The following is a 23888-nucleotide window of genomic DNA, read 5'->3' as shown; positions in this document are numbered from 1 at the left end:
CTTCCTGTTTTTTGAAACTTAACATTATCAAACTACAAATTTACAAACGAGTTATAAATTTGAGATGTCTTTTTGAACTGTTTTTACTTTAAACGGTAAACAAACATATAACAATACCGACAATTATAAATGTTTCATAAAAACAAACTACTTAATTTTAAAAACGTCATATCATAAAAAAATATCTCATCGTATACGAAAATATACAATCTATATTTGTAATTCATATTAAATAATTTCTTACAAATTAAAGTCTAGAAAGTTAATATAATAATATTATAATATTACTATAATAAATTTATAACCATACTATTTAATGTCAACTCCTCAATTTTCAAGATCCCTTTCATCTTCTTCGACAGGCGGTGTTTACACATGGTCAGCTATATGTGGCTTTATCACGAGTGAAGAGTAGAGCCGGTGTTAAAATGCTTATATTAGATAAGGAGGATAATGTTACAAATAAAACTGTTTTACAAATGCGGTTTATAAGGAACTATTTAGTTATTTATGAAATTTTAATTTTCAAGGTTTTTTTATCTATCAAATAATTGTATGTTTATGAAAAGTATTATGTATATAGTAATTGTAGAACCAATGTTATTTTGGTTGTACTTATGTTGAAGCAACTTTTTGTTTATAATACGTTATAATAACAACTATATATCATGTTATTGTCTCATCGAGTGTTATTGTTAAACGTTTTATATATTTCCACCCGTATCGTACACGGGTCAATAACCTAGTAAATATACAAACCCAACTCATAATGATCTTAATCCACTAGATAAACATAAGCCAAATAAATATACAAACCCAACATAAAACTCTTAACTAATTCAACAATAAATACTAATAATTACATTGACTCTATTACCCTTAACACATCCGAACTCACATTTATTTCACATGTGAACAAACATTGATTAGTCTAACACAAGATGTGTAAGTATTTATAAAAAAAAAACATTACATACTTTACATGTTTCGTTCTATCTTGTTTGAAAGTTCAAAATCCTAAGGAAGGTGGCGTAAAGCAAAGCATAGAACACACAAAAGCCAACAAGAACAGCAGCAACAGGACCCATGAAATCCAATTCAAAACCATAGTAGTCCTTAATATAACTTGTCATGGTTGGGTTAGTTGTCATACCAGGCACCAAGATTTCGTGATTCGCATCATGATATTGCGAAACAATGCACCCGTACACTGTCCACGCAACTGGACATATCCAGTAGTACCAAATCCACCATCCGGGAATTTTCTAAAGTTTCAAATATATAAAATTATTGGAAAATACTATATTAAAAAAAATACAAGAATAAGTAACTAAGGTTGAAATTTTTACCGGACGTGGGATATAAAACCCTGCGAAGGTATTGCAAAGCAAGTAAAAGCCGGCAGCGAATATAGTTGCTACTTGCTCATTTGGTGAGATGGAAACAGTCATCATTCCGTAGTATGTGAAGTAGAGAAATGAAAAGAAGGTGATGAAGAAAAACCAAAAGAATTTAGGTACTGTCCATTCAAATGACACCATGGAGTATACAATCCCAGTGTAATATATTGCTTGAAGTAATACATATGGTATCTCCACAAACACCTAAAACATATTTCATAATAAGTTCCATTAGAATTTGTGAATATGTTGTAAATATGGTTTGGATCAAATACACATTCAATTAATATGCTAATTGTGAGAACCAAGTAGTGTAATAATATACACAACATAGTATAATTATAGTGTAGTTTAATTATAGCATAGCGTAATTACACTACGATGTAATTACATAATTACACTGCTTGTAGATATACACTACTTGATTCTCACAGTTAACACGTTAAATTAATTTGTATGCTAACTTTCTCCGTTGTAAACATACGTGTCTTTTGGAATTAAAACAGACCTGTGCCATGGCATATGGTAACGAAGAGTACATCCCTGCTGCTCGTTCACGATAGAAGACCGTTCTTTCCGTTGCCACAACCGGCTGGACTGTCTGGGAGTTATTAATACCAACAAAAAATACTGAAGAGTACATGGCCCCAATCACAATGCCCAAATCAGTGCTAGTGGATCTGAAAATGTAACACAAGAATCATGAAACTATGTTTATAAATAACTTTATATTTTTAATACTTACTTCTTGTTGCCAATTTTCCAAAATAAAGTCCCGAACATGAGCGCACAGAGTAACGTGAAGCAGAAACGTACAAGGTTATAATCAGGATTTCTCCAGTAACTCCACCACATCTTCCATAAACAAGACTTGAATTGTCCCCAAGAAGATTGAGCATATTGTGTTTCAAAGTGAAGATCAACGGCGCCAGGAGCGGGTACGCTTAACTCCTTCACCAAAGCCTTGTTCCTTCTAAGATTTTTATTTTAAATAATAACTATTCTTGTATAAAGTTATAACATTTATTTTTAATGTACCCTTATTATAATGCATAGGACTTACTTATGTAAAGATGAGGCAATGTAATGATCAGCAAAATCTATTCCTAACCGCATCTCTGCAACACTAGAGCTCACTTCCAACATCCATGTTGCTGGATTGTATTTCTCGGGAATCTTTGGAACTCCACGAACTGCCTGATAATACAGATAACCAAAAAAAAAAAAAAAACGATAAGTATTTCATTGATCTAAGTTATCTTTATTCGTTGATGGGGGTAAAACACGCAATATACACCTCAAAGTACTCGATAACTTGTTGTGAATGTTTTCCAAGAGGACCTGAATAGATAACTTGCCCCCCTCTTTTTAGTAGTAACAACTCATCGAAAGATTCAAAGATATCAATGCTAGGTTGATGAATGGTGCAAACAACTGTTCTTCCTGTATCAACCGTGTTTCTCACAGCTCTCATAACAATGGCAGCTGCTCTTGCATCAAGCCCAGAAGTTGGTTCATCCATAAAAATAATTGAAGGGTTAGCAACAAGCTCAACCGCAATCGTTAACCTTTTTCTTTGCTCCGTTGATAATCCGCTAACTCCTGGAAGTCCCACTATCGCATCTTTGATATTGTCTAGTTCAACAAGCTCCATAACTTCACTTACAAATATCTGTAATTAATCATAAAGCGAATTCCTATTATTATTAGTAATATAGTATCATACTAAATTAATAAATAACATCTATGTTATTTTACCATTTTGTCTTCCTTGCTAACTTCAATTGAGAGACGGAGAAAAGCCGAGTAAATCAAAGATTCATGAACGGTGATAGTAGGAGAGTGGATATCGTTTTGTTCACAATATCCTGAAATTCTAGCGAACGTTTCTTGTTTTTTCGGGAATCCTGATATTCTAATATCTCCTACAATATAACCACCGGTTTTTCTTCCTGCCAAAACATCCATCAAAGTAGTTTTTCCAGCACCACTTACTCCCATCAACGCAGTTAAGACTCCAGGTCTAAAATTACCGGTTACATCACGAAGTAATTGCAACCTAGTATCCGTCACCCCATGTTCTCTCATTTCCTATTTCGAAAAATCATCGTAGGATTGTATAAATATATACATATTATGGATAATATCTTAAATAGGAGCTTACACTAGGCATATCAACATAATAGTTCATGTCATTGAATGACATGGCGAGTGGAGTAAATGGAAGAACCATCCCTTTCTTTGATACACGATTAGCATCTAAAATGGAAGAACGAATTTGACGTAGTTTCTTCTTTCCATCTACAAAGTTTATCATTAGGTTGAAAAGCTGTTAAATCATTTGTGTGTTAATTACAAAACTAGTATTGATATTGAAATCTACATTACTCTACTCATCAATGTTTAGCATCACATATACAAAGATAAAAGTAAGAGTTAGGCTAAGCGTACTTCATTCTCCACTTGTCATACGACCTCACCTCTCCAGAACATTTAATTTCTCTAACAATTTTATTTGACATATTAATCCCTTGTAACATTTTTTTGTGTTTTATGGTCTTCTAAAATATTAAATAAAAAACTATAAAGTTTCTATTTTTCTATCTTTTTGTGTTTATTGTTCTTGATCATAATAATAATATTTATTATAATTATCAGTGTCATAATCATATACACACACACGCACACACACTAATAAAACAAATTAATAATAATAGCTTAATAGTTTATAATTTGATATATTTAATGAGACTATTAGACTGCACGCTATGGGCTTGGTCGATGGCGGCTTAGGGGCGGTAAAGAGGGGGAACACCGAATAGGGGCAGTAAGGGTGGGGTCGGTGTGGTGAAGACCGGCAGTAAAAGGGAAAATGGTGGGGGCCATGTGATTAATGAAACTACATAAGTTCAGGGCAGAGAATACATTCTGTAAAAATGGTATAGAGAGTGGTACAGTTAGCGGCACCCAGCTAAAAGTAAATGCTACTATCAACTACTACATGTACTACCCACCAAAATGTAATTAATGAAACTACATATATTAATACTACTCTAGTTCTTTGATGAGTAGATTTAATGTTTAGCTTGACAAACGATATGATACAAGGGTTGTTAGTAGTTGTCTTTTTGGCTTGTGTATTCTTCTATGTACACACAATAATAACCAACTACTACCAGCCAAAAACAGTTAAAGGGAGCTACCCAATATTCTTTGTTATTCTTCTTCCACATTATAGATTAATATTGATTTGTGTTGAGTTGTTAAAACCTCACCGGATATTAAAATATATAAGTGAATGCTACTACCCACCACGTTGTAATTAGCAAACTAAATAAATTCTACTTCAATTTTAGGAAGATTGACATCCTTAACAAATGGTAACTTTTGGGAATATGAATTTCATACTTGAACTCGCTCCTTCCTGAGTAGCATGACCATCTAAGGCTGCAACTTCTTCCTTAGAGATAATTGCTTGTGGTTTTCCAGGGGCTAGTTAGTAAATAAAAGAATCATCATATTTAGTTATTGAATTTGTGAAATCAAAACAACTAACTAACTTACCTTCTAAATACATGAGAGCCAACGTGAAAAGGATATTGAAGATAAACATATAACCAAGAAGAGCACCAATACCAATCCAATACGAGCTTTCTGAAGTTGGGATATCCAAGTTCCTTAACACAGAAAACCCTAGGTTTGTTGAATTGTCGGTACTCTGCCAAAATAATAGTGCTATTGAATTTTAATAATCGCAACTTTGACCTATTGGTCTGGATTAATCCCAACTGAAAAAATATTTTATGACAGTCCCAACTTTCAACATATTTTCCTCCGGTAATCCCATATTAACTCAAAAGTAACCTCGTTAGCTTTTTGATGATATGGAAAATACGTCTTAGATTGCTAGAAGAAAATAGGTTGATCAAAGTTGTGACTGCTAGAAAATATTTCTTTAGTTGAGATTAATTTCGGCCAATAGGTCTAATTAAGGTTATTAAAATCAAATAGCTAGCCCAAAATAATATCAAATATACCAACTTATTATTCCTATTAAATAAAAAGTTTAAGATTATAGCAAATTAAAGAGCTAGTGGCATACTCTTCGACTAGTCCACCTAGAACCAAGGAATTCATTGATGGCAACAGATTTGTAGCTATAAGACAGAGGTGATATCCAATAAGCCCATTCCCACCAGTTTGGAATTTTGGATTTAGGTAGAATAAAGCCACCTAATAGAAATATAAGCATAAGTACAACAGATCCACCGGTGTTTGCAATGTTCATTGTTTTACAAACTCCGGCAATCAACCTAAAAAGTCCTGCTGCCACATTCTGTATCAGAAACACCAACAGAAGATGCTTGAAGAACCTGTATTACACCATATACATTGGGGTGAGCAAACCATTAACTGTTAACTGAAATTAACTGATAACCGAACCGTCACCAAACCAAATTAACCGATAATTGAGATTAACCGACAGTTATGGTTAAGGTTATTTGATTAATCTATTCTAGTTATGGTTAACGGCGTCTCGTAACCAAATATTAACCGAACCGAAAATAATTAAGACATGCTTACACCAAGATGAATATATATGTACATGTATAGATTGGATATAAGTGTCAATTTTATAAGACCATGGGAATATGTATATATGTATATATTAACATTCATTCAATTCTCATTTGATGCATGCCACTAGTTTTTTTACAATGCTCATTTAATTCAAATTTATTTCAACCTTGCTTGATTAATTAACCGAAATCTAGCTAACCATAACGAAAGTTCAATTATGGTTTTGGGAATCCCATATCGAAGCTAGCGATTATGGTTATAGTTAAGGGTAATAACCAAACGGAACCACAATTTGCACACCTATAATACACACTAATATATATATATAGCATAAATTACAGAAAGTTTTATTTAATTATATTATAGAGAAATAGAATATAGTTAACATAATACCTGCTAGCATCTGGGGCAAGGCCAACACCCCAGTAGAGAATAATGGTCCACAGAATACTTTCTATCAACGATATCGGTATACGAAGCAAGAAAGCTGGAAGTGTGAAAGCCCATGGAGGGTGGAACATGAGGTCTCTTTGTTTGTAAACAACAGGAAGTCTCATAATAATGAGTGACAAGTCGGCAAACCCGTTAAACATGTTAACAAGCACACTACTCAATAGCGCACCCATGAGAATGAAACCATCTATTTCATTCCGGTGGTGCATTATGGTCCTAAGATATAGAGTCGTGGTAATAAATGATATAAACACGATTTGTATGGTTTTAAAAACATAAACAAACGCGTTTCTTTTCATCAACAACACTTCTTTATCCCATGAAGCCTTAAGTAGTTCCATTTTGGGCACCAAGTATTTCTTATACACTAAAGCGGCTTTGTGACTTTGGTTTTTGTCATACGGGACTGATAATTCGTGTTGCAACTTTTCGCCTACGTGGAAACTTTTGAACCGTTGACTAAATTCGCTCACTGGGATATATCTGTATGCTGTGTTTCTATCTGCCCAATATTGCTCTTGGTCCTTTTTAGATGTCACCTATGATTAAAAATACTATCAGTGATTTATGATCAAATTTAACAATATTGCATAGTACACAATAGTTGTGTTAGTTTGTACCTCTTGCAAGAAGTCAGCAGTACCCTTTCTTTCGGGGCATTTGAACCCACAACTCTCAAAGAACTCGACAACGTGTTCTCGTGGGCCCTGATACACAATCTGGCCCTCGGATAGCAAGAATATGTCATCAAAAAGATCAAAGGTCTCGGGGGCAGGTTGTAAAAGGGACATGAAGATTGTCGAGTCGGTGAGGTGTGCTACTTGTTGCATACATTTCACTATCTGAAATGTAGTTGAGCTATCTAGACCTGTTGATATTTCATCCATAAACAACGTTTTCGCGGGGCCCACAAGCATTTCTCCCGTGGTTACACGCTTCTTTTGTCCCCCTGAGATACCTCTTCGCATTTGGTCTCCAACGAGGGTGTCACAACATATATCAAGGCCCAATATCTGATTTTTGGTGTAACAAACGCATCGATTTAGGAAAGATTATACTAAAAGTATTAAAAACCGAACGGGTAATACTTACTCTAAGAGTGTAGTAAGTAATCAAATTACTTTCATCTCCTTCAATGGCAGTCGCCTTCATGAAGAGATCAACTTCTGCTTCTGGGAAGATCCCTGCTTCTTTTTCTCTTCTTGCAAGCTCCGTTAAGAGTTCTATATATCTCAATATATATAGTTATTATCTTGTTAAGTATAGAGTAGTTTCCATAATAAATTTTGTAGTATCGGTTAATTAGTATGTTCTCTATGTAGTAGCAAGTTAGTAGTTACTAGTAGTTAGTATGCAAATTATGTGTATTTTATAGTATAAAGTTGATGCTAGTCACAATATTTATGGAGACAAACACATTACAATTTTAACACAACTTCATAATGTGGGTTTTAATTTAAAGCTATGTTACCTAACCGAGATCCAACTCCTTGACATCTTGCTGAGAAATCTAGAGTTTCTTAACGGTCATTTCGCCGGCATGAATATCATACTGACTAATGTAGGCTGAAGTCCTTCGAGGTTCAAATTCGTTGAGTTTATGACCGTTGTATGTTATCTCTCCATCAACTCTTAAGCTTGGATCTAACCTTCCCGCCAAAGCCAGTAGAAGTGTTGTCTTACCAGAAGATGGTGGCCCCAATAGAAGAGTCATCCTGTGAATAATGTTTAACATGAAATTTTGGAAGACTTGTGTGTTTGATTACAAAACACATTTAGAATAAGCAAGACGTACTCCTAGAAATCTAAAATCTTATATCTTATCATATATCTAATAAATATAGAAATAATGAATGTCATGTGTTTGGTTTTTAAGTTAATCTAAAAGTTGGTTTTTTCGAATGTCTCAATGTTAAATATTAGATGTCATGTGCCAACTTTGATGAAATCTATTTTTTTATTTCTCGTCTCTCTCTTCTATTAAATAATAATGAACTTTTTTAATTTGATAATTAATATGATTACATCATAAGTCATATGTTTTAATTTTTTATAGAACGTTTTTGGGAAATATTTGACATTTTGTTTAAAATAAATATTTTTTATAAATATTTATTCAACCAGTGTGATATATATGTTTCTAACATAGTATTAACATATTAATATGCATACCTTCCGGGTCTGATAATTCCAGATGTATCTTTAAGAATCCGAAGCTTAGCTTTCTCAGAGAAACTGATGCCCAAAGTAGCTAGAAACAAATCAATAATATTCCGAGCGGTATTTATCAGTGTTGGAAGTGCCCTCTCTCCGACGTGGCAATCCGCTTCCACTGACAAATTCTGAAACCGAACTTCTACGGTTGGAAGGGAGATCTCAACCCTGATATCATCATTTCATATGATATATAACATGTTTTATTAGTAACATGAACAAGTTGAAACAAACGATAATAAACACAAACACTTACTTGTCAATCCTATTTCTAAACTTCCTCAAGAATATTTCATTATCTTCTTCAGCAACTTTAAAAACCTTATCAATAAAGTTTTGTCGAGTTTGTGGATCGAGAGCTCGAACATCTAACAACATCTGTTCAGTATGTGTTTCTTCTTGATCCTCTTGAACATATTGCTGAAAGATGGTGGTTCTTAATCGACTATACGTAGGTAGTTTCTCCAAAGCAGCCCATCGTAAGGCCTCTTCATCTTCCATCGAGTGACGGCTGTTACCACGGCTGTGAGCAAACACGTCTTCCATTCGCCAACTCGTGGCAGCTCTGCCGATACTTCTCCCCACACTCCGGCTAAAATTCATCTTTGGTTCTTTCTCCATTTTTGAAACTCCAAAGTGTCAACTTCTTAGAGTTCTATGTTATTTATAAAGTTGGATCATTTGTTAAACTATATATTACGAATGATATTATACTCGTCACAAGGTGAAGGTGGCCATGGTAAATTTGTCAAAATCTGTTTGATTTTCATGGTACATGTTAATATTAAATCCCTCAAAACAACCTTCTTATTGTCTTATTATGTTTTTTTAAGTGTCAGTAGACTAATATGGTCATTAATTTATTAGATTAGTACTATCAAGCTCTTAATTTAAGTATATATTCCATGCAATCATATAACAAAACAGAAATTTAGCACTTTTAACAGTTCTAGTTTGTTTGTTTATTTGTTTGAACTGGTTTTTAAGAATCGTCAGTATTAAAAATTATAAAATAAAAACGATGGTCTTTGAATATATATATATATGGAAAATTCTTAAAATAGTCCAATGGATGAGAGAAAAGAACAAAATAGTCTAAAAGTTGTTGAAATTACAATTTTAATCCAACTAAATCTATCTTCGTCATGACATTTAGATTCCCGCCGATAGTTTGTTCTGACGCAAACCGATGGTTTTCCAATGAAATTCATATGCCCCTTAAAGGGTTTGAACAACGAACACCCGACCTTCAATTTGTTATTAAATTACCTTTACCACCACACCAGATGGTATGGGGTCCTTGTATTTTTTAAAAGGTCCTTTAAAACATGAGAAATTTTCCAAATAGCCATATTTGACCAAAATTTTCTAATTCTAGCCCAACACCAAACCAAATTCCCAAATTAGCCATATTATTCCGTTGGATCCGACCAAAACAGTACCTGATCCGATGGAATTTGTAGCCTATCACGACGCACCACGTTGCCTGATGATCAGTCATATCCGATGTTTTAAGGTTTTGGCCGACCGATTAGCCGAATGAACCATCGGAGAAAAGACATTCGGATCCAACGGTTTAGTTCATGCTTCCATCGGATTCAACTGTTTAATTTGTCCGACGAACCTAGATTTTTCAATTAAGGGGATTTTGATTTTGAGTTCTAGAGTGAAATTGAACACTATGGTTGTGTGATCTCCTCGAAAAACTAAGCAATTTGCACTATTGATTTGCTTGATTTTGAGAAGAAATAAGAAAGATGGAGATGGAGGTTGGTTATGGAGGTTTAGGGTTTGAGAGGTAGAAGATGAATAATTTAGTCGGACTCACAAAAATTCAGTCGGACCCGACGGAATTTTAAGAAATTTGGTCGCATCCATTAAAACGTTGAAACATGGCACGATTTTAAAGGTCCAAAAATTCAGTCGGATCAGAATTGGTTTAGTCGAATCCGACGGAATTTTTTGATTAGTTTAGGTATTTAATTTGTTTGGTGTTGGGTTATTTTTGGAAAACCTTGGTAAAAAATGGCTATCTTGGAAAATTTCCCTTAAAACATTCTTAGTTGTAATGCGTTTCAAAATACTATTATATTAATTAAAAGCGATTAAGAAATTATATTAATTAAAAGTTTATTAGATTTTAATAATTCGTATTAAATAGTACTGCCTGATAATAGTCTCTATTCATTTTATCATCAACGATTCCAAATTTAAAAAATTTGGCCCCAAATGGTCTCTTATTAAAAAAAAATTAACGGCATTATACTTTTTCTCCTATTCATAATATCATCACTAGTGGTTCTAAATTTAAAAAAGTTTCCCCCTAATAGTCTCTTGTTAAAAAGGAATTAACGACATTATACATTTTTCTGAATTTCAAACTAATAGTTTATCGGAAGGGAGATACGAATCGATTGATGTAAAACTTAGCTCGAAACGTTGATTCAAACGACTTGATTTTTGTTAATTGTAAGTTTAAACACCCGAATTGAAGCATTGTTTCATCGTTTTGGAGCACCGTTTCGAACTAAGTTTTACATTAATCGACTCGTATCCTCCTTCCGATCAAAATCCCTAAAACATTAGTTTGAAGTTCGGAAAAAAGTATAATGCCGTTAAATCTTTTTTAATAGGGTTGTCTTTTTAATAGGGGCCACTGGGGGCAACTTATTTAAATTTGGGATCAAAAGTGATAACAAAACAAATAAAGATTATTATCGGCCAATACCATTCACTAGAGATAATTAAAATCCAATAACATTAATTAAAAGGTGTGAAAGCATTCTCCTAGATTTTCTTTTGAATGGCGGCTTTTGTTAAAAAGAAAAGAAAAGAAAAAAGAAAAAGGCTGCCTAGCAACTCCTTGGACGGCCAACAGAAAACAAATATACATGCTTACGTCAAAGAAATTAGCATTACACCATTTGATCCAATCTAAGTGAACGAATTTCGATATACTCTTCCTCTTCACCACAAGACACAATCTTTTGCACTCCTCTACGGATTTATAGCAAGAGGATCAAATTATCATTCCAAAAGTTAGTGTTTTTGGCCATTACCAATGTCCGCCTTCGGTTTCCTATGTATATCATATGTTGTTATTTGGCCAAATCCGGTTCAACTCCTCCGATTTGTTTCCAACTAAAGATCTACAATAAGTATTTTTAAATGATTAAGTTTGAAACATCTAATATTACCATGAATAGAAAGACTCTCACGAATCGAACCTTATCTCGTCACACATCCATTATGCATTTGAATAATGTTCTCTTTAATTACCATGAAGAAACTTTGTTGTAATGTGTGTGTGTAATATTGTTTTGAGTTTTAAGTTTCTTAAAGCCATTATTTTATCAAATTCATTACTTGCATTGTGTCTCAGTCATAAAATTATGTTAGCATGTTAAATATCCTACATATATCCAACACAATAAAAATTAAAGAAAATAATATTCATGCAAAGCAAATCAATAAACTTTTGGTGTTTTATGGGTTGGGCCAAATCCCAAAGGCAAGGCAAGAGAGGCCCTTGCTTTGGGCCCTCTATTTTCTAGAGCTTAGTCTACTATATGCTATATGTGATTATATGTTCTCTTTTTATTATTTTTGTTAGCAAAACTACAATTATATCTTCTAATCCAACACTCGGCTCCATTAAAAACATCCATATAATATTTAAGATAAGTTACACATGAGATAAATTGTGTTGTTATATTGGAACATGTGTTAGATAGGAAGTTTGTTAAGGATATTAGTATACAAAATCGTAATATGAACGTTGAACAGTTCTGTTCTTGTTTACTCCCAAACTGGATAGTGATACGAATATGTTTCAACTCTCAAGCGAGTCTCTATTTGACTTTTGAAAGTCAAAAGCAAACATCTTTCAAGTTGAAGGCCTATAGAAATTTATATTTCTCATATAAGGATTAAAGAAAGAAGAGTACTTCGTTTGTTTCTTAACCCAAATGAATCGACCAACTCAACGAATATAGTTTAATAGAAATATTCTAGGTTTTTTGGGCATCTGGTACGGCATTTAAATTCTTAGACACGATATTAGTCTAGATTAAAATATGTTTATATGATTCTCTTGACTACGGATCTATTATGAACTTATTTAGCATATAGTAGCTTTTCTAGATTTATACCCATTATGGCATGCTCTGATAAATACTTTGATTATAAAATTAGGTAGGAGGGTTACCTTTAAGATTTCGGTCATATGATATTTTGTTTAGTTACCCGAGCATACCTCTTTTCTAAGAGGATGATCACATACCTATCGTTGAGGCACCGATGATGTGGCACCAATCGTGATTGTGAGTTGAGATAATGGCGTATCCATGTAGTGCTTTGGAGCACTTGTCCATATTATTGTTATTGTTATGGGAGGGTATAAATCGATTCTAGGATATTTACATTAGCTTTCATGGGATGGTTGAATGTATGCCAAAACATGCCATCTCGCGTGAGTGGCGTATAGGATTGCTTGGTGTATATTATTCACTTCATTTAGTTCAAATTTGACTCTAGGACTTTCGACATAACACACGTACGTGTGTGTGTATATATTCAGATATACTGAATTGCAATATCCCATTATGATCTCGTAGACATTAATATTAAAAAACAAGAAAATAATACAATAAAACCAACAAGTTCTAGTTAAATTTAAAAATAAAACATAAAAACATATTTAGAAATATGTGATGTATGTTTATCTCACTTGGAAATTCAGGATCCTTAAGCAGAAGGCATAAATGAAAGCAAATAACACACAAAACCCAACTAGCACAACTGCAACAGGACCCATGAAATCTAATCTAAAACCATAATATTCTTTGATATACCAATTCATGGGCGGGTCAAATGGCATCCCAGGCACTTTGATAGGGTTCTCAACATCATGATATTGCGAAACGATGAATCCATAAACAGTCCAGGCTACGGGACAAATCCAGTAGTACCATACCCACCACTTTGGGATTTTCTGAAATTAATTCAACAATGTGTTAATCATTATAGAAAAAAAAATAGTGAAATTAGAGAAATAGAATTAGTGTTAGTTAAGACTTACGGGTCTTGGGATGAAAAACCCTGAAAAGAAATTAAAGAGCCCGTAGAATAAGACAGCTACTACAGCCGCTGTTTGCTCGTTTGGTGTGAGGGAAACAGTCATCAATCCATAGTATGTAAAATATAGAAATGAAAAGAAGTTGACGAAAAAGAACCAAAGAAATTTGGTTGCCGACCATTCGAATGACACCATGGCAAACACTATTAAACTGTAATATGTTGTTGAAACAAATACATATGGTATCTCTACAATCACCTGGATGAATAACGAGTCTCGATTAGTTTGAAGCAACTTAAAACAATGGATAAATCATGTTAAACTTATTCAAACTCTAACCTGTGCAAAGGCATATGGTAAAGTTGAGTACATTCCAGCTGCTCTTTCTCGATAAAAGACCGTTCTTTCTGAGGCTACTACCGGCTGCACTGTTTGGCAATTGTTCATACCAACAAAGAACACACCAGAATATAAGGCCCCAATGATTGTGGTTACATTGTTGCTACTCTCCCTGAAAATATAGATAAGATTAAGTATTAGAAATTTTGCTTTCCATAACAATGTCATATCTGTTGTTATGTTCAAGTGTTTTAGTGTGACCTTTTTTCACCAACTTTCCAAAATGTTATGCCAACCAGGAGTGCCGCAATCAACGTGAAGATGTTACGTACAAGATTATAATCAGGATTTCTCCAATAACTCCACCACATCTTCCATGTACAAGCCTTGAATTGTCCCCAAGTAGATTGAGAATATTGTGTTCCAAAATGAAGATCTGTGGCTCCTGGAGGAGGCGTGCTTAACTGCGCCACCAAATCCTTGTTCTTTCTATGGTTCATACATAAATACATACATATGTGTCATTATAACTTACAATCTTTAAATGATTTTCTATAACTTTATGATTTTTATAAGAAAAACTTACTGATACAAGACTGATGATTTGAAGTGCTCAGCAAAATCAATCCCAAGTCGAGCTTCTGCAACACTGGAAGTGACTTCCAACATCCACGTTGCTGGATTGTATTTTTCCGGCATCTTTGAAACCCCAGGAATTTCCTGAATGTATGATAACTTTTTACTATCATCTTAGTATATTATATATCAACTAAAACATTTTATTGTTTAGTAAAATACCTCAAAATAGTCAATAACATTTTTGGAATATCTGCCTAGTGGTCCTGCATAGATTACTTGTCCACCTCTTTTCAATAGTAGCAACTCATCAAAGGATTCAAAGATGTCGATACTGGGTTGATGGATGGTGCAAACAACAGTTCTCCCTGTGTCAACCGTGTTTCTAACAGCCCTCATCACAATGGCAGCTGCTCTTGCATCAAGCCCGGAAGTTGGTTCATCCATAAAAATTATTGAAGGATTAGCAACAAGCTCTATGGCAATTGTTAGCCTCTTTCTTTGTTCGGTTGACAAACCACTAACTCCTGGAAGTCCCACTATTGCGTTCTTGAGATTGTCTAGTTCAACAAGCTCCATTACTTCGCATACAAAAATCTAAAAAGTAGTAAAAACAATAAAATTAGTTTTCGTATTTTCTTAGCATCTTGCTTATTCAAAGTTGTTTAGTAAATTTAATGTACCAACTTCTCTTCATCACTGACTTCTTTTGGTAGGCGAAGAAAAGCTGAATAAATCAAAGATTCATATACAGTGATACTGGGAGAGTGGATATCGGTTTGCTCGCAGTATCCTGATATTCTTGCAAATGTTTCTTGTTTCTTTGGAAATCCTGATATTCGTATATCTCCTTCAATATAACCACTTGTCTTTCTTCCCGCTAAAACATCCAATAATGTCGTTTTACCAGCTCCACTAACTCCCATCAGTGTAGTTAAAACTCCAGGCCTAAATGCGCCTGTTACTTCACAAAGTAGCTGCAATCTATTTTCTGTCACTCCTTGTTCTCGCATTTCCTGTTTAATAAATAACAATTGGATTTCCAAATGAACATTACTCTACAATTATTGTAATATTTTTAAATGGGCGTTTTAAAATTGAGAACAATGTAAAAGAGATAGGATTTTACTCGGGGCATATCAACGAAATAGTTCATGTTGTTAAATGACATGGAAAATGGAGTAAATGGAAGAACCATTCCCTTCTTAGGAGCTTTAGAATCATAAGAGTTCGATTGACTTCTTACGAGTTCCTTTTCCGAGGATCCGTCTACAAAAGTCATACAAACATATATACAAATATCATAAATAGTAAAACATGTGTTTTTGTATGCAAATTTCTATCAATTGCATATAAGAGAAATTGTTTCTCCTTTACTTATGATTATTTTGAGTCTTGGTTGCTGATGGGTACCTTTTTTAGATTCCACTCCTTTGGATGATTCTTTGGGGATGATGGCTTGTGGTTTTCCAGGGGCTGGTAATATAATTGGAGAACTAACAAATGTTAGTAACCGGTTAAACTACACGGGTAACACTCTTTAATACTTTTAGGAGGTTACGAAAAACTTACGATTTAAATACATGAGGGAAAGAGTGAAAAGGATGTTGAAGATAATGCAAAAACCTACAAGAGAAGCAAAACCTATCCAAAACCAACTTTCGTTGCTTGGGATATCCACGAGTTCTAGTATTGCCGTGCCTAATCTTGTTTTATTGTCCGTACTCTGTGAACATCAAGATTATTAAATTCATACACTTCATTTTTAAGGAAGTTTGGTTTAGGTTAAGAATTAGTAACTTACCATTTTGCTCATCCACCTAGGCGAAAAGAACTCATTTACTCCAAATGCTTTAAAGCCATATGACAAGGGTGATATCCAGTATCCCCACTCCCACCAACTAAGAAGTTGACTTCTTGGAAGAATGAAGCCACCTAAAAGAAATATGAAGAAGAGCGCAAGGGTTCCGCCTGTGTTTGCAATGTTCATCGTCCTGCAAATCCCAGCAATAAGCCTAAAATATGCTCCTCCCACATTCTGGATCATTAAAACCAATATCAAGTGCTTGAAGAACCTACACATGAATGAAAATGTATATTCTTGTTAGTGATAAAAAGTAAAAAAATGTCATCGTACTCGTACAACTACAATAGTATATGTTACCTGCTAGCTTCAGGGGCAAGGCCAACACCATAATATACTATGGCCATCCAAAGGCTAGTCTCTAACAAACTTATCGGTACACGAAGCAAGAATGTTGGAAGTGTGTATGCCCATGCTGGGTAGAACATAAGGTCTCTTTGCTTGAAAATTACAGGAAGTCTCATTATGATGAAGGTAATTTCAGCTAAACCATTAAACATGTTTAGGAGCAAGCTGTATATAAGTACTCCAATATACATTACACCGTCTTCTTCGTTCCTCGAATGCATTCTAGTCCTAAAAAACACAGTCGTCCCCGTCAAGGCTAATATTATGAATTGTACAGTCTTGAAAACATATATAAAACTATTTCTTTTCATCATTAACCACTCCCTATCCCACGACGCCTTAAGCAGCTCCCTTTTGGGTACTGTGTATTTCTTGAAGACTAAAGCGGCTCTATGGGATTGGTTTTTGTCATAAGGTACCGAGAGCTCATTGTTTAGCTTCTCACCCTCATGAAATTGCTTGAACCGCTCAACAAATTCAGATACCGGGACATATTTATATGGTTTGCTTTTATTTGCCCAATATTGCTCTTGATCTTTTCGAGAGGTAACCTGGCACCATGAAGATATATGAAAATCTATTGATGAACTTTATATTAAGTTTTCTAGTTATTAATTAATGGTAATTTATACCTCTTGTAAGAAATCAGGAGTACCCTTTCTCTCTGGACACCTAAATCCACAACCCTCAAAAAATTCAAGTGCATTTTCTCGTGGTCCTTGATACACAATTTGTCCCTCTGATAGTAATATTATGTCGTTAAAAAGATCAAAAGTCTCGGGTGCGGGTTGTAGTAGGGACATCAAGATTGTTGAATCAGTGAAGTGCACAACTTGTTGCAAGCACTTCACTATCTGAAATGTGGTGGAGCTGTCGAGACCTGTAGATATCTCGTCCATAAACAAAGTTTTTGCTGGACCAACAAGCATCTCTCCTGTTTTAGTTTGATAATACAGTTAACGCGAATATAAACAACTTACATTGACATGACTTATAGCAAACATACAATGCAAGATTACCATAAGTAGCAAGCGTATTATGATTTTTTGATTTATATGTTTATATAAATTGATTTATGTCTTCACTAGTGTAAATTTATTTAGTTTCCATATTGAATACTAGAATCCTCAATCATTTTACATGATCATAACCAATTACACATTAAGCATTTCAGCGTTGCATAAAGCGCGCGTGCACACACATATAGAGAGAGATGGGAACTAATTAACCTGTGGTTACTCGTTTTTTTTGTCCACCAGATATTCCTTGCCTCAGCGGATCACCCACGCATGTGTCCCGACATATATCTAGGCCCAATATCTGTTTCCATTTAACAAACAAAAATTTTGATTCGTAAACATATTCCATAAATAATAATTAAATCAAGATTAAAAATAATTAATAGAATTTGAAAAGCTCTATCTTACTCTAAGAGTGTAGTAAGTAATCAAACTGCTGGCATCTCCTTCTATGGCAGTTCCCTTCATGAAAAGGTCGACATCAGCCTCCGGAAAAATCCCTACTTGCTTCTCTCTTCTTGCGAGCTCCGACAGTAATTCTATATCATTAATACGTTACACATGGTATTTATTTGTGTGAAGATTTAATGCATCATTATTTTCAAAAGGCATTACCTATTCTCGTTCCGACTCCTTGGCATCGTGCTGAGAAATCTAAAGTTTCCTTAACGGTCATTTCTCCGGCATGAACATCATACTGGCTTATGTAGGCAGACGTCCTTTGTGGTACAAATTCATTGAGTTTATGACCATTGTAAGTGATCTCTCCTTCAACCTGGGGTTTAGTATGTTTGTGAGTTGATTTAGTTACATCTCATATTCTACACTTAATAGAAGAACAACAAATAATGCACATCTTTATGTCAAATGTTTATATAAAAAACTTAGAGCACCAACTATTAATGTCACATTAACTTATTATATAAGAAATCAATATTTAGTAAAGTAACGTACTATCGGTGTGTATTTGTTATATGGATACAACCCTTTAAATTGCTTTTACACTAATATTTTTAACAGATTTAGTTGATTTTAATAAAAATCAGTTATAAATATTATATGTGAAAGCAATTTAAAGGGTTGGGTCCTTTATGGTACAATTTAATTAAGCTTTTGAGTTTTGACCCTTGTAAGTGATCTCTCCTTCAATCTTGAGTTTAGTATGTTAATTTCTGAGTTGATATAGCCTTATGAAAAGCGTCACACTAGCATGACTTCTATCGAGTCATCCACCCATCCGATTAGTATATATATTAAGGACTCAAATAGAATATAAAAGTAATACAAGATTGCAAATAGGACAAGCTTATAAAAGTGTGTGACATATTTTTAAATTTTGTATATGCCTTCTTTATTCTATGACGCAAAAGGTATCTCTTGATAGTCACTAATACTTATACTAGTGTTGGATAATTGAGATAAACCAGGCTATGGGCTTATATATGTATTCCTGTAAAATAGAATTACACATGCCTATGCAAAAATTTTAAAAATACCATCGTTATAATTATTAAAAAAATTCAAAATATAATTTATTAATGACAATTTTTATTATTAAAAAGTAGTGTTACATCGAAAACACTAACCTTTAAGCTAGAGTCGAGCTTCCCAGCCAAAGCCAACAAAAGAGTGGTCTTCCCAGAAGATGGTGGACCTAATAGAAGCGCCATTCTGTAACATAAAAACATTTTTAGTTACCTACAGTCACTAATAAACTACATGCTTTAATTGGTTTGGATCTCTATATGAGAACACTATGGTGTGTGTATATGTATATGTATATGTATATGTATATGTATATGTATATGTATATGTGTATGTATGTACCTTGAAGGTTTTATTATCCCTGATATATTTTTAAGAATGGTGAGTTTGGTTTTCTTAGACAAATTAATTCCAATGTAACCGAGAAGTGATTCGCCCAAATTTCTGGCTGCATTCGGTAGCGATGGAAGTGCTCTATCACCAATATAGCATTCTGCTTCAATCGCCAAGTTTTGAAATCGAACTTCTACGGTTGGAAGAGAGATGCCAACCCTGAAATACAAAGGTACAAGCCTCTTAGATGTAAAGTCTTGAGTTCATCCCCGTAAAAAGTAGGATGTGTAAAACATTTGCGGTTAAAAATAATAACAATAATAATAACTACACACTTTGTTTCTTTCAAAGAAACAATTCTACCTAAAAGTTATTATTCAAATTAAGTTGTTTTTTCCCTCAACTTTTTTTTTCACTAGCATTTAATAATTATAGATACATCCAAACTAAGAAAACAAGTAATCAAATAACTTAAAAGGCAATCTTAAACATCTTTAAAAATGGTTTAATTAGAGTAAGTTAAATACTTAGATTAATCATTCTAACAAGAAGAAAAACAAAAGGTAAACAATAGAGTGTAAGGCTTACTTATCAATCCGATCTCTAAATTTTTTCAAAAACCTTCCATTATCTTCTTCAGCATCCTTGAATATCTTGTCAATGAACTCTTGATGTGCTTTAGCGTCGAGCTCCCCGACATCCAACAATAACCTTTCAGACGGTGTTCGGTCTTGAAGATCAGCTGAAATATTAAAATTCTTGAAGATGGTTGTTCGTACTCGGTTGTAAGTAGGCAGTTTCTCTAGAGCAGCCCATCGCAACGCCTCTTCATCCGCCAAAGAACCCGGGCTACTCCGTTGATAAGGGCTGCTGCCCCTGGAGAACACCTCTTCCACTCCCTTACTTATGCTTCTAATAATGTTTGCTCCACTATGTTCCTCCATCACTCTTTTTTAGCTTAAGAACACTCAAGTGTTACAAAGGTTAGGGTTCTACGAGTTATGAGACATGTTGTGTTTGCACTTTGCATTGTTAATTCATTAGCTATTTAAAGATTCTAGCCTTTTGTCGTGCTACATTTATTTATTTATTTGTTTTTATTGCTACTTTTGTTCTTGTAGGTTTATGACCCACATATATTATATTATACTAAAAATGCAGCTTTTAATTTTGCCAGAAGAATTTCTTTTGTACAATCATTTTGAGATCGATCCAAACATATCTACAATATTTTTATTTCTTCTAACTTCGGTGTTTAGTTGTAGTCACGGGATCGGTTGTACTATGTTAGGTGTCTAAACAAACTGGGGTTGGGATGCATGTGTTGTTGAGCTGTTTCAACCGTCTTAGGGCTATCTTGCTATTAGGAACATAGCGGCACGCGACGAAAACAACACACAAGAATTTTGCATGGTTTTGTCCTCTCGGGGTTCCTACATCCACAGGTTACAGCTTTGTCATTTCAATATGATAACCAAAGGAGATTACAAATATATCTAGACAAACCTAGACATACATATACATTAACTTTTAACTTATAATGTACGATATGGTATGATAGTGTGTTTTGTACTCTTGTAGTAAGCATGGGTTATCCTTTCATTAATAGCTGGCGAACGTATGAATGTTATATAAGTTATAACTCATTCGGTGAGAACTACTTTAATATGCACACCAGGTTAGCGAGTGTGTGACACAGGGGTAGCTTGTGGGACAAGGAAAACAAGTTATGACTTTAGACTCACACTTAATTAAGGTCTCCAAATCCAAAATAAACATTATATATCTACTACTATAATAAACAAAAACAATTGTTATGCCACATGGCACATAATTGTCCAATTGTTTGCCAAGTGGCATCAAAATTGTAAAATTTTGAAAGTAACAACTATTTAATTAAAACAATTAATAAATATTTTAAACATTCCATATTAATGATTTATCTCTAATTTTATAGTAGTAAATAAAGTAAAAATAGTCATAAATAACTAATTAAAACAATTAATAAATATTTTAAACATTCCATATTAATGATTTTTTTATAATTTTATAATAGTAAATAAAATAAAACAATATTAGAAATAAAATAACATATGTAAACTTTTGACACTCATTTTAGTGTGTATAAATTTGCGCTGTATGTTTTTAGTTTATTAGTGATCAATTCAGAAGGTGTCACGATTCGTCTTACTCTAAGAAATACGAAAATGGTTCATCTTATTTAATTATATTTTTCTATTCATTGTATATAATAAACTTTTTTTATGTATTGACAACTTTTTTTGTATTAAAAAAAATGTATTGACAACTTTTGCTTAAGTGCCATAATTCAGCACTCAAGAAGAACAGTAGTTGATTATGGCGCATACATATACTCTTTCTTTCAGATCTAATAATTAGTTGTATTTTTTATATGTTAGATGATAGTAAAATTCATTGTGCTTGTTCATTGTCACAAACTTGCATCAACTAGAGTTTCGGGTCAAATTAATATAGAAAATGAGTTGTTTTGATCCCTAAAATACACTTGTGCCATGGGGAGTTTTGTTCCCTTGATGATATTCATTTATATCCATGAAGCAAAATTAATATCTTCTTGGAAGAGTATCTTGGTAGTGATGATATTGTGTTGTTTGTTATAGGCTCAACATTCATTTTTTATTTTTTAAATCTTACAAGTTTAGACCATAAAGTATACTTGACTAATATAAATGATAGGAAAATGGTTGTAATTACGGGTGTTGCAAACTGATTTTATACAAAATCATTATAAGGAGTAAGATCATGAGTAGGGTCTTTGAAATGCTAATATATTTCTTTTAAGCTGGTTGTTTATTATTATTATGATTTGTTTGTGTTCTATATTATATACAGGAATCTCAAAATTGTTTGATATATATGGGAGGAATGATGGTTTAGTTTTCAGTAATATACTTATTTGTTGTGAATAAAATCTTTGCAACACTATTTTTTTTACTCTGATTTGTGTAATGGGTTACAACAAGTTTCATTTGAAACATGCCCACTTTTAGTATCACTTAAAACATTTCAAGCAAGTTTAGCGTGTATTCGACCCTTTAAGTAAATGGGTCAAATTTGCTACTTGGGTTCTCTTATAACTGGCAAAAAAGACGGGTCGTGTCAGTCGGCGCAACGCATAAGAACCGGTTTGGTCGGTACAAGTTAGTGTCAGAACTGGTTATTTTAAGAAAAATATTACTTTTGGTTCCAAACATGTTTTCTTTACACTTTTTTTGCATTTACACACTAATATAAAACTCACTACAACGGTTTAGTTTCTTGTATGTTGTTGTAAATTGAGTAAAATGCGTTAATAAGATGACATGTTTGAAACTGAAAAAAGTTGTGATAAAATGTCTATAACTTTATTAATATTACAATTTCTTTGCCGATATTACCAAATAGACAACTGCTCTTGCTTCTAATTTTATAATCTAAGACATGGATTAGGAAAAAAAAGACATGAAGTAAGCCACACAAGTTTATTTTATTGGTTATGGATGGTTAATAATTTAATATCATTACATCCTCAATTTGAATACTTTGGTAAATTTTTTTACTGATAAAAACTCTTGCAACTGTTAATTCAGTAGCAATATATGATGAAACTAACATAACAATATAAATAGAAACAATTTTTTTTACATTTTTCAGCTCTTGTGACTTTTCAAGAGTTTTGATATGTGTTTTTGTACATGATTATTGCAACTTGAAGAACCGAAATCATATAATAAGATAATGAATGAGATTTAATTTTTCAAATCCGTGTAATACACGGGTTTATAACCTAGTATATATATATATATAAATTGGTTCAAATAAAAATAAGGAGTTTTATAGGAATGGTAAGAACCAATAGATTTTTGACATGTGTCTATGGTGAAAGAACAATTCTAAAAAACTATGTCGGTTATAATGGTGAAAGAGTAATTATAGAAAACTGTGTAGGTTTTTGGTAGTTTTAAATCTCAACCATTGATTAACATGATCCAATGGTTATGATTTATTCTTAGTATTCATAGGAAACTAATTGTTTTTAGGATAACCCTCCCATATATATATATATAATATATATATATATATATATATATATATATATATATATTATAATGGGTAAATTAAATTCGAAGTAATGTATTGTTATGGTGGTAGACTTGGTTGTTACTAAATAATATGCT

The 23888-nt window shown here is 33.3% G+C and overlaps 1 protein-coding gene and 1 pseudogene across 2 annotated transcripts in view; both read right to left on the bottom strand.

The window, feature by feature from the left end:
- Positions 1 to 943: 943 nt before the first annotated feature.
- The window catches only part of LOC143612932 (ABC transporter G family member 35-like), a 43591-nt pseudogene continuing 20646 nt past the window's right edge, over positions 944 to 23888 (bottom strand). Inside the window, exons 2-17 of the transcript XR_013150025.1 lie at positions 8607 to 8816; positions 7906 to 8149; positions 7527 to 7657; positions 7055 to 7447; positions 6375 to 6973; positions 5503 to 5773; positions 4965 to 5118; positions 4809 to 4892; positions 3565 to 3701; positions 3159 to 3491; positions 2698 to 3072; positions 2464 to 2597; positions 2146 to 2373; positions 1909 to 2080; positions 1350 to 1604; positions 944 to 1265 (exon numbers count right to left, since the gene is read on the bottom strand). The product of XR_013150025.1 is annotated as an ABC transporter G family member 35-like (transcript). The remainder of the gene's footprint in view (positions 1266 to 1349; positions 1605 to 1908; positions 2081 to 2145; positions 2374 to 2463; positions 2598 to 2697; positions 3073 to 3158; positions 3492 to 3564; positions 3702 to 4808; positions 4893 to 4964; positions 5119 to 5502; positions 5774 to 6374; positions 6974 to 7054; positions 7448 to 7526; positions 7658 to 7905; positions 8150 to 8606; positions 8817 to 23888) is intronic.
- Positions 13319 to 21150, bottom strand: LOC143612931 (ABC transporter G family member 35-like). Its single transcript, XM_077086787.1, has 19 exons — positions 20278 to 21150; positions 19699 to 19908; positions 19458 to 19542; positions 18487 to 18646; positions 18280 to 18410; positions 18082 to 18172; positions 17485 to 17786; positions 16805 to 17403; positions 16445 to 16715; positions 16213 to 16366; positions 16054 to 16116; positions 15770 to 15909; positions 15324 to 15656; positions 14863 to 15237; positions 14651 to 14784; positions 14326 to 14553; positions 14065 to 14236; positions 13729 to 13983; positions 13319 to 13641 (listed from the first exon to the last, which is right to left on the bottom strand). Exons 1-19 carry the CDS (start codon positions 20631 to 20633, stop codon positions 13369 to 13371), a joined length of 4332 nt encoding a protein of 1443 aa, XP_076942902.1. The 5' UTR covers positions 20634 to 21150; the 3' UTR covers positions 13319 to 13368.

Source organism: Bidens hawaiensis, unplaced genomic scaffold, assembly GCF_021521415.1.
Source record: "Bidens hawaiensis isolate Kalapana, Puna unplaced genomic scaffold, B.hawaiensis_p1.1 tig00036186_1, whole genome shotgun sequence".
In the NCBI taxonomy this organism is placed as follows: Eukaryota; Viridiplantae; Streptophyta; class Magnoliopsida; order Asterales; family Asteraceae; genus Bidens; species Bidens hawaiensis.
Note: the sequence above shows the minus strand (reverse complement) of the source record. Positions and strands in the feature narration are given on the sequence as shown.

Coding starts and splice junctions, on each gene's coding strand:
- LOC143612931 (XM_077086787.1), bottom strand. CDS start 20,633: ATGGAGGAACATAGTGGAGCAAACATTATTAGAAGCATAAGTAAGGGA. Junction 16,716..16,804: donor CTTGCCCCTGAAGCTAGCAG/GTAACATATACT, acceptor ATTCATGTGTAG/GTTCTTCAAGCACTTGATAT. Junction 15,910..16,053: donor AGGAGTGGAATCTAAAAAAG/GTACCCATCAGC, acceptor TGACTTTTGTAG/ACGGATCCTCGGAAAAGGAA.